The 12,518-nt window shown below is 56.3% G+C and overlaps 1 protein-coding gene across 1 annotated transcript in view; it reads left to right on the top strand.

The window, feature by feature from the left end:
• The window catches only part of CATSPERG (cation channel sperm associated auxiliary subunit gamma), a 28,163-nt gene extending 15,683 nt beyond the window's left edge, over window positions 1-12,480 (top strand). Inside the window, 22 exon segments of the mRNA XM_037819011.1 lie at window positions 401-538; window positions 1,506-1,592; window positions 1,765-1,884; window positions 2,506-2,556; window positions 2,661-2,790; window positions 3,402-3,513; window positions 4,470-4,518; window positions 4,521-4,627; window positions 4,716-4,828; window positions 5,691-5,904; window positions 6,159-6,221; window positions 6,313-6,502; window positions 6,643-6,761; window positions 6,928-7,008; window positions 7,097-7,153; window positions 9,348-9,504; window positions 10,049-10,112; window positions 10,194-10,289; window positions 10,547-10,636; window positions 11,664-11,756; window positions 11,845-11,944; window positions 12,034-12,480. Of these exon segments, the coding sequence (XP_037674939.1) occupies window positions 401-538; window positions 1,506-1,592; window positions 1,765-1,884; window positions 2,506-2,556; window positions 2,661-2,790; window positions 3,402-3,513; window positions 4,470-4,518; window positions 4,521-4,627; window positions 4,716-4,828; window positions 5,691-5,904; window positions 6,159-6,221; window positions 6,313-6,502; window positions 6,643-6,761; window positions 6,928-7,008; window positions 7,097-7,153; window positions 9,348-9,504; window positions 10,049-10,112; window positions 10,194-10,289; window positions 10,547-10,636; window positions 11,664-11,756; window positions 11,845-11,944; window positions 12,034-12,237 (2,435 nt within the window). The 3' untranslated portion in view covers window positions 12,238-12,480.
• Window positions 12,481-12,518: the final 38 nt, after the last annotated feature.

Genomic DNA, 12,518 nt, shown 5'->3' with positions numbered 1-12,518 from the left:
GTGTGGCCCTGGCCACCCCCAACCCCCTGGCCTTCTGGCAACTGCAGGCTTTTAAGCCCCTGAGGAGTCCCAGGAAAGAAGGCACCTCTTTGTTGGTGTCTGCAAGCTGGAACTGTCTCTGGTCACATGCCCAGCTCAGAACCAATTAATTTGGCCAGGAAAGAGCGAGGGTGGGGTCAGCCCAATCTGAACCTCATGGACAGAGTGTGAGCAAGGAGGGTTTTCTCCAAGGCTGCTGCTGTCCCCATGCCAAGGGCTCCAAGATACCACCCTCAACAGGTGCTTCAGCACAGAGGGCAGATAAGAGGGTCTCTAGGACCAGGGAGATGTGGGGGTATGGGGTGGGCCCAGGCCCCAGTTCCAAGTGCCTGGGCCCGAGCTCCTGTGCTGGCCCCTGCAGGGAGCTGGGTTCGCGTCCTGACCAATGAGTGCATCAAGAAGCTGTGCCCTGTGGAATTCCACAGCAATGGCTCCGAGTACGTGATAGCCCTCACCACTGGCAAGCACGAGGGTTACATCCACTTTGGAACCATCACAGGTGAGGTTGGAGGCCTCTGGCAGCCCAAGAGGCCTCTCCATGCCCTCCCTTCAACCTCAGGCCTTCACCCATCATCACCAGGTGCCTTCAGGAAGGGCTTCAGGCTGGAGGTTGTCCCTGTGGGTGGGGGTAGGTTTATTCTTTTATAGGGGGAGAGCTTCAGGGTGTGTTATCTATCTTTCATGATGTGTTTGGTTTCAAAGGGCAGAAGCCCAATACAAAAATCATTTAAGCACAAAGAATTTGTGGACTTACATACATGAAAAGACCAGGTTCCTACTTCAGGTATGGCTGGATCCAGGGGCTCACAGGGCATGTCATCAGGACTCTGTCTCTCTCTTGGCAAGTAGTTATGGCACAGTGGTTTTAGCACAGATCTGGAGCCAAACTGCTCCAAACTGTCTAGCTGTGGGGCTTTGGACAATTTCCTCATCTGCAAAATGGGACAAATGATGGTGCCCACTCCACAGAGTTGACATAAAGATAAAATAACTTGGTATATGTAAAGACCTTAAACAGTGCTAGGGACTTGGTGAATGCTATAGAAGGGTCTCTTATTGTTAACTCTGTTTTGACTTCAGATTTGGGCAGGTGCTTCTCTCCTGGGGGTTGAGATGGGTCCCAGGAGCTCTGGGCTCACATCACCCACCAGTGGGAATCAGACCCAGAGAATGAAAGCAGCCTCTTCCCCATGGGTCCCAGCACAAGTCCCAGAGTGAGTGCACTCTGATTGGCCCCGTTTGGGTCACAACTCCAGACCTAAGCTAATTAGTGTAACCAGAGACACCCAGAGTGTGTGACCCAAAGGCCAAGGCCAAGATCAGCTCCCTGGAAACCCAAGGACTATGGGGGGTAGAGAGGCACAGGTGTTTGGCCAAAGAAAATCCAGGAGGTGATGCAGGGAGGAGCTGGGTGAGTCAGGACAGGCTGGGGAGGGCCTGAACCTGGACCCCATCCTGCTCTACAGATGGCCACGTTTCCTTCAAGATGCTGCCCGTGAGCCAGTCCGTGTGTGAAGGAATCCAAGGTACCCATCTCCCACTGGTCTGTGACGGTAAGGCAGGGGATCCAGGGTGTGGGAGAGCACAGGGAGGGCACAGGAAGGGACCGGCAGTGTCTCACAGAGGGATGGAGAGTTATGGGGTGGGACAGTCATGGAAAGGAAGGAGGCCTTGGGGAGGGGCAGGGTGTGGGGGCTGCTCTGGACCACCCCTTTCCTGTCCCAGCCACTGACTGCTCCATCGCCTGGAGTGTGTTCATGGAGGGTGAATACAAGCTGCTGCTGCTGGTGGAGACCGGAGTCACCCCCACCGGGAAGTATTTCCAGGTGGTCAGCTACGACCTGGGTAATCTGGACACTGGGGGGAGGGGCGTGCAAAGGGGTAGACGCCCAGGTTGGGGACCGAGTGCCCGTCCTGAGGGATGTGTACCCAGCAGGCCGCGGGAGGGAAGTGTTGTTCATGTCCAGGTGAGGGGTAGCAGTGGACAACAGGGTAGGGGATTGGCGGGCTGGAGGACCTGCAAGAAAGTCAACATGGCTGGAATGTGCAGAGAAAGGGGAGGGAGCGGTAGGTGAGCAGGAGCCAGATAGGGCAGGGCCTTGTGGTTCAAACAAGGAGACTGGATTTTATTTTACCTGCAGTGAGAATAGGGCTGCCATATACAGTTATTCTGGCTGTGCACTGCACAAGAACTCTCCAGCGCAGGGGCCAGAGGAAGCAAGCTCTGTGCCCTATAGGATGCATCCTCTCAGAGGCAGTGCCTTTTTGTAATTCACATTAAGAAATTCTATGGGCTCTTGGGCCCAAATAGGAAGCAATTGGAGAGTTGTGTTTTTTCCTGTGGGTTTTTTTGTGGGAGAGTGGGGGTGGGAAGCTGAGGACTTGCCCCAGCTTCACATTTAAAAAGCAAAAGTTCAGGGCATTGAGACTTCAATTGTGAAATTGTCCTATGCTTTCTCCACCCAGTTACAGATAACCTGTCCATACTCTACAAGGTCCCAGAATTCATCCCGGATGGTAGGAGGGGAAGGCAGAGGTAGCCTCAAAGATGGGTGGTGGCCAGGAAGCACCCAGGCGGCGCTGCCTCACCGCTGTGTCCACTCTGCCTCTGCCACGGTCAGCTCGAGGCCTGGAGTTCCTGATGATGCTAGGGACAGAGTCTTACACTGATACCCCGATGGTGCCCAGGGGCATGTCCTACAACCCCTACAACAACCTACTGTACATCTGGGGCAACTTCCTCCTACAGAGGTGGGTGGGCCCCCACCACCCTGCCAGGCAGGCTGGGCACAGTCTACTGCCCCAGCCCCAGTAGTTGGGGGGGAGGGAATGGGGAAGGGGGTGGGGGCCCTTCTTGAAGTCACCAAGCCCTCAGTGTAAACCCAAGTCCAGCAGTTGTCAGCCCGTGATGGGGAAAACCCAGGTCAGGGTGGGCAGGGCTAGGATGAGGGAAGGCCATATTTGAAAGCTGTGGAAGCCCTTTCTTAAATGAACCCTTATGTAAGGACCCGGGGCTCTATGACCAATAGCCTGGGTCCATTGGGGAAAAGTTAGGACCCTTCCCACCCTCTCACCCATCAGGACCTCAGTGGCCCCTGAGCCCTTGCCATGGGCTGTTGGCAAGCTTCCAGGGTGGCCCAGCGCTCCTGTGTTACAGATGGGGAGTTGGAGGCTCAGAGGACAGAAGGGCACCCCATGGGTGGGGCAGAACCAAGGGCTAGGATTCCAGGCTCCCTTTGCACGCTCTCATGAGCCTAGTGGAGAAACTGAGGAAATGGCTTCTGTACTGCAGGAGGTGGGGGAGGTAGCTACTCTAGGATATCCTTACCTGGTGCCCCAGCTCACCGTCTCTGCCTCTGCAGTTACGACTATGAAAACTTCATCTACCTGGCTGACTTCCCCAAGGAGTCGTCCATCAAGTACCTGGTCAGCTCGTTCCGTGGGGAACTGGCTTTTGTCACAGAGACTGAAGAGGTGCGCTGCCTCACCCCTCTCCCCATTCCCTCTTTGCGACCCCAAACCCCAGAGGGAAGGACAATAGAAGCTCCATTTATAGCTGAGAACCCTGAAATTCAGAGATGAAAAGGGTTTTTTCCCAAAGTCCCATAGCAAAGTGAAAGACCTGGGCTTGGAGCCATGATTTGATTTCCAGAGTAGGCCCTCTTTCATTCTGTCATGGTGTTCATTTCTCAAATATTGAGAGATTACCATATACCTGACCCAGTGCTTAGAGGCTCAGCAGTGACTGAAGTGGCCCAAGCCCTGCCCCCTCGGGGTTACAGTCCAGTTGGGAAGACAGACCCATCTCCCGGCAGTGGCGGTTTGGAAGGGTCAGGGCTAGGACGGGGGGGAAGAGTGCCTGTGGAAGTTCAAAGGCAGGGCCTAAGCCGGTCGGGGGGGGGGGCTGTGTCAGGGACGGCCCCATGGAGGAGGCTTCGTCAAAGGGGACATCCTGTAGGCTAGAGGGGATCCTCCAGACTAAGGCTCAGGAGGGAGGCGAGTTCTAGAGTCAGATGTGGTGGAGATGTGAGAGCATCAGTGCAGAGATGGGAAACTGAGGCTAAGGGGATGGTGAGACCCTGGAAGTTACAAACAGTGAGGAGAAGGAAAAAGAAAGCCCAGCCCCCAGAACCCCTGCCTTTTAAGGGTTGTGTATGTTAGGAATGCTGGATTGCAAATGACAGAATTCTCAGCTCAAACAGAGTGAAACATTAAAGACATTTATTAAGGTGGGTGGGGGCTGGACCCAGAGGTGGTCTGGGTTTCTGGGACATATTAAGCTGGCACTGCCAAGAGAAGGCATGGTCCCCACTAGAGGTGTGCACCTAAGCCTCACCCCTCAAGGAATGGGGCCACCACACTGGGCAGGGCCTGAGGCAGGATCAGAGGTCCCGTGGCCCTCGCACACACCCAGCTGCCCCCATCCCTAGATCTGGTACCTCCTGGAAGGCAGCTACCGAGTATACAAGCTGGTCCCCTCGGCGGCTGGGAGGTACACACCAGCCTGCAGGGGATGCGCCAGTCCTCCCTCTACACCTCCAACGAGACCATGGTCACCCTCTTCTATGAACAAAGCAAACTGTACCAGGTGCCAGCTGGGGCCTGGGGGGTGGGGTATCTGGGGGCACCGCAGGATGGCTCACACCAGCTCACTGGGCCCTGCCTTCCCTCTGCAGCTGATGTACCTTGTAAGTAATTTGGAGGGCCAGCTGGTCAAGAGGCTTGTGCCGGTGGAACAGCTCCTGAACTATCGGCAGGTCAACAACCGCTATGTCTTGGAGCAGCAAGGGTGAGAAAAGACTGGGCAGCAGCAGTAGCCAAAAAGCCCCAGGCACAGCCCTCAGAGAGCTCCCATTCTGGTGAAGAAGACCGGGCCATTCCCAATGCCAGCCTCAGGGCTGTGATGGGGGACGCTCAAAGGAAGGGCCTGACCCAGTCAGGGAGAGGGTGCATCAGGGAGGGCTTCATGGAGGAGGAGGTACCTGTGCCGTGACCTGAAGGATGAGGGAGAATTGGTCTGGTGATTAGGAGGGGACGGGTGTTCCAGGGAGGAGGAACCACATGTGCAAAGGCCATGAGGAGGCGGGAGCACGGTTGTTAAAGAACATAAGAGAAAACATAGTGCAGATGGAATGTGGTGGCGGTGAGGGGAATGACAAGGTGTGGTTGGTGGTCAGAGAGGAGCTTGGACTTCATTTTGGGGGTCCTGGGGAGCCATGGGAGGGATCAATGGGAGGGACTGAATGGTCAGAGTTTACTTGTTTGATAAGGGTCCCTCGGGTCACCTGCAGAGATGGGTCAGAGGAGCCCAGAGGGGCACTCAGAGCGGGGCCGAGGCCTTGTGGGGATTGGGGAGGTGGTAGGGCTGGGGGAAGGGACACTAAAGAGGCCAAGCAGACAGGCCCCGGCAAAGGTTGGGGTGGGGGGGGCGTGTAGGACAAGGTCCAGGACTCTGGCCTGGGGTGCTGACGGACATTCCGCAGGATGCGTCCAGAGGCCTCTGGGCATCAGGAGCTGAAGCCCGGGAGGAAGGTTGGGGCTGGAGTTCGACTTGGGGAGTCGGCAGCGCAGAGGCGGGAAACGGGCCTTCGGAGGCGCCTGGTACGCCAGCCCGGGAAAGCCAGCCGCTGTCCCCTCCTCCCGCCACCCAGGGGCCACACGACGCTCACCTTCACCAACGTCTGCCCCTTCACGGTGATGCGCCTGTGGGACCTGCCCAACCCGCAGAGCTACACGCGCCAGGAGCGCTACCGGGCGCTGCCGCCGCGCGTCCTGGAGGCCTCGGGCTTCCACAACGAGAGCTCGCTCGCGGTCTATCAGGGCCTCGTCTACTACCTGCTCTGGCTACACTCCAAGTACGACAAGGTGGGCGCCCGCCCGAGGCGGGACCGAGGGAGAGCGGCGCGGCCGGTCTAGCGTGGATCCGACTAGAGCCCGAGGCTGGGGAGGGCTGGGGGCCGGCCCCAGCAGGCTGTGAAGTGAGGGCTTCGGGGGTGCGGGCGGCGGTCTGCAGTGCCTGATTTGGATGAGCGGCTGGAACCGAGGCTGGGCCGGGGGTCTGGGGGCGGTACCTGCCTGGGGACGGCCCCGCCCCGTCACGGTGCCGGCGCTCCCCGCAGCCGTACGCGGACCCGGTGCACGACCCTACCTGGCGCTGGTGGAAAAACAAGAAACAAGACCAGGTGCGTGGAGAGAGCTGGGGGGCGGGGTGGCACCGGGCCCCCCTCACCGCCCCCCGGGCGCTGACTTAGCCCCTCGCATCCCCTCCCCCAGGATTACTACTTCTACCTGGCGAGCAACTGGCGGAGCGCGGGCATTGACATGGCCAGCTACGAAAAGATCTACAACCTCAAGGCGGAGTACGAGCTGCCGGAGCGTATTTTCCTGGACAAGGGCACCAAATACAGCTTCTCGATTTTCCTTACCGCCCGGGGACACGCCTTGAAGACCGAGGCCGAACTCGGTCTGTGGGGGGGGCCTGAGTGAAGCCCGGGGGGGCGGGGCGAGGGCTGACTGACGTCTGGGAGCCGTGGAGGGCGGGGCTTCGGGACCTGGGCGTCAGGCGAGCGAGGGGGCCTTAACCCCTTCCTCTGCCCCGCGCAGGCTCCGTCTTCCAGCTGGAGACCCCGCTGGGCCTGGGCGTGCTGCTGGCCCATCCGGGCTGCATCGAGGCCGTGGTGAAGCAGGAAATCCTTATCAATCGTAACTCGGTGCTCTTCAGGGTGAGGCCCCGCGAGGAGGGGCGGCTGAGTTGGGGGCCGGTGGCCCGAGCAGGAAACGGAAGCCTGCCGTTCTCCCCGCCCCCACCAGCTGTGGGTCATTTGATCCCTTCCTCTGTCCTCGGGCTGGCCTGTTTACCCTTCCGTTCATTCCCCACTCCACCCCCAGGTTACACTCAGTGATAAAAGGTTATGCTTCGACCAGGGCATCAGTGGGCATCACCTCATGAAAACCTCCATGCTGGTCAAGGTGCGACCCAAACCTGGAGGGAGGGAGGCGGGGTAAGGAAAAGACTGGGCCCACGGGGACAAACATCCTCACTTGCTCCTACCTGCAGGTAGTGGGCTCAGCCGGGCACTGCTTCCAGAATACACACCTGGGGCCCCGCCTGCAAGTATTGGAGCTTGGGTATTGGGCCCCATGGGGGAGGGGAGGGGTTGGGCAGGATCCCAAAAGGGATGAAAGGTTGTTTAAAGACATGAGCCTGCTTGTCCAGTACTCCCCTGGGAATCCCACTAATGCAATCATTGCTTCCTACCTTCTCTTATTCATCTTTCTCATTCAGCCCCCACCCACCCACTCTTCTTATCCGTTCATGTTTTCACAAAGGGCCACCCTGCCAGCTGCGCGCCTGCATGCAAGCTGGTATTTCACCCCCTTGTGACACTTTTCTGCAGGGGTGTAAAGCCTCTGAGAGTCGGAGTGGCTTTTTCCAGTTGGCACAAAGGGGTAACAAGGGCCCACGTGGCTCTGCTCTGCCCACAAACCTGTTCTTTTGTTCGCTCTGGGTTCTTGGTTCTTTACTTGCTTACACATGCAATATGTGCTTTGCACAAGGCTCAGAGTGACCCAGGCAGCTAGTAAATGGTAGAGGAAGGGCTGACCCAGGGTCTCTGTTCTCCTCCCTGCCCTGCCCCCCTCACCTGCAGATGCTCCTCCTACCTGGCTCCAAATGACCAGGAGCAGTGTCACAACCCCTATCTCCTTGGACTACATGGGATAATCTGAGTCACATGCACGGAAGTGTGCCTAACCTCAGCAGGCAATAAGTGTTTCCTGCAGTTCTTAGTACTAAGCATTATTTTACTTATTATCGTAACTCCAGAAGGTCAGAATTAGCACCCTCATCTTGGGCATTATACTCTTGACGTAGCAGATCCCTGCTGAGAATCTAATCTACAACCCAAAGTTGTTGCAGCTTTCCTGTTACAGCAAAAGGTTGGGAACAACCTGCATGCCCATCATTAGGGGAATGGTTAAATAAATTATAGTACATTCATGCTGTGGAAAACAACACAGTTATAAAAAAGAAATATTTGAGCAAAGACTTGAAGGAGGGAGGAAGTGAGCCACATGAGTCTGTGCAGGAAAGGCATGCCAGAGAAGGGAAACAGATGGTGGAAAGGCCTTGAAGCAAGAGTATATTTCACTTGTTAGACTAAAGGAACAATGAGGAGCAAGCATAGCTGGATCAGGGTAAGCAAGGAGGAAGGTGGAGATGAGGTCAGGGAGGGCAAGGGGGCAGATAGTGTCGAAGCTTGTGGGCTGTGGTGAGTGAGATGAAGTCAGGGATAGGCCATGATCTGACTCAGGTACACAGGGTCCTTCTGGTGGCATGTGGGGAACAGATGGGGTGGGGGCAGGGAAACCAGGCAGGATACTAGGGAGGGGGCAAAGGAGTTGGGCATGGGGTGGACAGGGTCTGGACAGAATCTGTTTTAAAGGTCAGAGACAATAGGATGTGCCGAGGGTCTGGCTTTGGGCATGAGAGAAAGGGATGAGGCCAAGACTTTTGGCCTGAACAGCTGGAGGGATGGAAGTGCCACCAACAGAGGTGGGGAAGGAGTGGGTTCTGGGCAGGTTGAATCTGAGATGCCCAGGCCTGGTGCTGGAAGCACTTAATTGATGGCCATTAGCCCTTCTTCCCAGCCCCCAATCAAACCCAGGCCAGTCTCTGATGCCCACGTGTCTTTGACAATTGGGTGAAACCCTCGGGCCCTCCCCCTGAAATGGACCCAAGAGCTCTTCATTCTGAAGAATGTGGGGGTTCCTTGAACCCTGACACCCATCCTGAGTTCCAGTTCCCTCATATATCCCACACTGCCATGCATGGATCTGTTATTCGAGAATTCAGGCCCAACTTCAGTCCTATAAAGCTCCAACTAGGAGATGGTACTCCATTGGTGTAGGTGTTAGTGGTGTTCTGGAGCCAACCTCTCTCAGTTCCAGTCCCAGCTCTACCATTTACCAGCTGTGTGGCTTCAGGTAATTAGTAAACTGTTTGACCTCTCTGGGCCTCACTTTCCCTCTCTAAATGGTGATATTAACAGCCTCCTCCATGCAGGGCCCTTTTGAGGATTAAAAGTGTTTGAAAATGTAAAGTGCTTAGAACAGCACCCAACGCCTTGCACACAGCAGGGTTACCTAGCTGCAGTCATTAAGAGTATTGTTTTAGTAACTTAACTTCATATGTTTAGTAATGATCGCATTGCCCCGGCCTGAGGGTGTCAGGGAACTCCTCCCACCCCCGGCGTGGCCTGGGGAGACCCGGCCGCCCCCCAGCGCTAGGATTTTCTCGTCCCGCTCAGGGCAGCCTGGTGGTGCCAGTGCTTATCGGCTGCCCCCCGGGCAAGCGCCTGGCCTTCGACATCACCTACACGCTGGAGTACAACCGCCTGCAGAACAAACACTACTTCGACTGCGTAAACGTGGACCCGGAGATGCCCTGCTTCCTTTTCCGCGACAGTGCGCGCCGCTCCCCTCCCTCCCCTCCCCAGCTCGCTGTCCTCTCGCCCCCACCGCCTTGCTCACCCCAAGCCTTCCCTGCCCCCACCCTCACCTCACCAACACACACCCCCTTGGTCCTCCCCTCCCCTCCCCCGCTGGTTCAGCCCTTCTCCCCTGCCGGTCCTCTTTCCCATGGGGCGCTTTCCTTCCCAGCCAGCTTCCCCTCTCCTCCGCCTTTCTCTTTCCCCACCCTCACCCTTGCATAATCTTCTCATTTTCTCTTCCTTTCCCCCTACTCTTCCCCAATATCCACCCCTCCTCCTTTTCCTCTCCTGCATCTTCCCCTCCTCTCCTTTCTCTCTGGCATCCTCCCTTTTCTCCCTCCAGACTCTCCCTCCTCCCCTCCTTTCCTTCCCAATCCTGACCTGCATCTTCTTTCCCACGGGCCACTGCTATTTCCCTCCTTCCCGACTCATCTCTCCTTCCCCTCCTCCTCGTCCTCTACTTCTCCGGCCATGCTAATTTCTTCTCCTCCTGGTCTCAACCCCGCCCGACTCCACAGTATTCTACCCGTTCTTCTTGATCCAAGATTTGGTGACGGGAGACTCCGGCAGCTTTCAGGGCAGGTAAAGGCACGGCGGCTAGGCGGCGGGGTACGGGAATGCAGAAGCCCGGGGCGGCTCCATGCGCACCTCTGCTTCCCCCAGCTACGTGCTGAAGGTGGTGGGTGGTGGACCCACCCTGGACTCCATCGAGGATTACAGCAAGGAGGAGATCTACCGCTTCAACAGCCCCCTGGACAAGTAATCTTTGCAGGGCCCTGCCCCAAACCTGTCTTCTTCCCACTGCAAGACCCTCTGCAAACAAACCACAGACCTCACCCGAGCTGCAAGCCCACCTTTCCTCCAAACCTCAGGCCGCGCGCACAGCTCAGGCTCCAGTGATGTCACAGGGAACCCCCCCGCCCCGCCCACCCGGCGAGGCCCCGCCCCTCGCACTGCAGGCCCCCTGCCCCGCTCCCGCAGCCCCGCCCTTACTGAAGGTACACGCCCCTGCGCAGTACGGACAGTCTCATCTGGACCACGAGGAACGCGACGACCACCGAGGACATGGCCTTCAACATCATGTCCCACCAGAGCTTGGGCATCGAGTGAGTGTGCGGCACTGCCGCAGGCCGCCTAGTCTCCCTCCTGCCCACTCGGCCCCTGGGAGGCCTCTTGATCCCCGAGCCAGGCACTGTCTATGTGTTCCTCAGATGGGATTGGCTTTCTCTTGCCTCTGGGCCTTTACACTAGCCGAACCCCGTTTGCTCGTCCCTCTTTCTTCAGGCTTTAGTTCTGGTTCCCTGTCATGCGGGAGGCCTTTTCTGACTGTTCCAGCATTGGATAGATGTTTCCTCTTAACTCCCACAGACCCATGCTCCCCCCATGCCACCCCAACCCCTCTGCCTGGGCCTCCCCTGGCCCAACCCCTCTGGGCTGCTGGTGTCTTGTATGGGATCTGAATCCCCTAAAGGTCCAGGTCCCAAATAAACTCAACATAGTGTTTGTCGAATGAGAGAATGAACAAGTGAAAAAATTAATGGTAGGCATTTATTTGAGTGGAGGTATTAATGAATGAATAAAGTAAAGTTATTAATGAATGAATAAAGCAATGTAGGAACAAATTGATACATAGGGGCTCAATAAGTGCAGTTCAAGGAAAGGAGGAAAATGATGCCATGGGCAAATGAAGGAAGTGAATGAAAGAACAAATTAAACCACTTGCACCTAGTCAGTATTCAACCTGTGTTCATCGAATGAATGAAAATGAAATAATAAATGAATGAAGCTATAACTTTGTAGCTATATTTGTGGGATGAAAAGGAATGAAGGAAGCAGGGAATAACTGAGGAGTTGGTAGATAATGGGTAAGCAAAGCATACTCTGGATGAAAGCATGGTAACAGATGAACTGACAGATGGAGGCGTGGAGGCAGGAGGAAGTGAATGAGTTAACTGCCTGTGGCATATTAGGCATTCAGTGAGCATAACTGGATGAATGACTGAAGGAGAGAATGAGTAGATGTGAGATTGCCCCTTGTTGGTACTCACAGTTTGTGGGGTGGAGGGAGAAATCAGGGGGTTGGCATGCACTAGGCACAATTTGTAGTGCCAGCACCTGAATTTGGATCTCCAGGTGGCTGTGTCTGCAGAACTCCCCATGCCATGACACCATTCCCCATAGCATCTTCGCCCCCGAATTCTTCTTCAAGGTGCTGGTGAGCAATAAGTGAGTCAGACAGGTGGCCCGGGTGGGGGCCGGGGCCTCTGGTGGGGTGCCTGGCTATTCCCCAACCCCAGACCTCATCCTCCACCAGAGGTGTGGACAAGAGCACGTACTGTGACTACCAGCTCACCTTCTTGCTGCACATCCACGGGCTTCCACTCAGTTCCAAGAGGGCCCTCTTCTTCCTCTTTGTGAGTGGCTGCCCAGGAACTGCCCAGCTGGGTGGGCAGGGGGCCGCTGGGCTTCCCCTCACCCTGAGCCCACTGTGCGGTGCCTGCAGGTGTCAGCTAGCATGTTCGTGGGCCTGGTGGTCCTCTACATCGTTGCCTGCCTCATGTGGCCCCTCATGGTGAAGGCTTGCAACATCCTCCGCTGGAAGATCAATAACCTTGTCGCCTCAGAATCCTACTACACCTACACCTCCTCTTCCAGAGGCTTCAGCATTCCATCCAAGGTCAGCTCTAAGGCCAGCTCCAAGGTCTGAGATGTCAGAGAAAAGACAAGGCTGAACCTGAGTAAACCTCAGAGAAGTCACTGACCTGAAGCCCTTGCCTGCCCCAACCCTCCAACCCCTCATCCCTTATGCCCAGGCCTAGTCGCTTCCTGGGCTCTCTCACCAAGCCCACCGTGGAAACGTGAGCCTGTCACCCATCCCAGGCCTTGCCTTCTGTTTTTCTTGATTTTTCACTTCTCATTCAGACCCAAATAAAGCCTCATTTCAGGACCAGCTCTGGATCCTTGTAAGAGGTCATGTCCAGGTGTTTG

Source organism: Choloepus didactylus, chromosome 27, assembly GCF_015220235.1.
Source record: "Choloepus didactylus isolate mChoDid1 chromosome 27, mChoDid1.pri, whole genome shotgun sequence".
In the NCBI taxonomy this organism is placed as follows: domain Eukaryota; kingdom Metazoa; phylum Chordata; class Mammalia; order Pilosa; family Megalonychidae; genus Choloepus; species Choloepus didactylus.
This window is presented reverse-complemented; position numbering and strand designations above follow the sequence as displayed.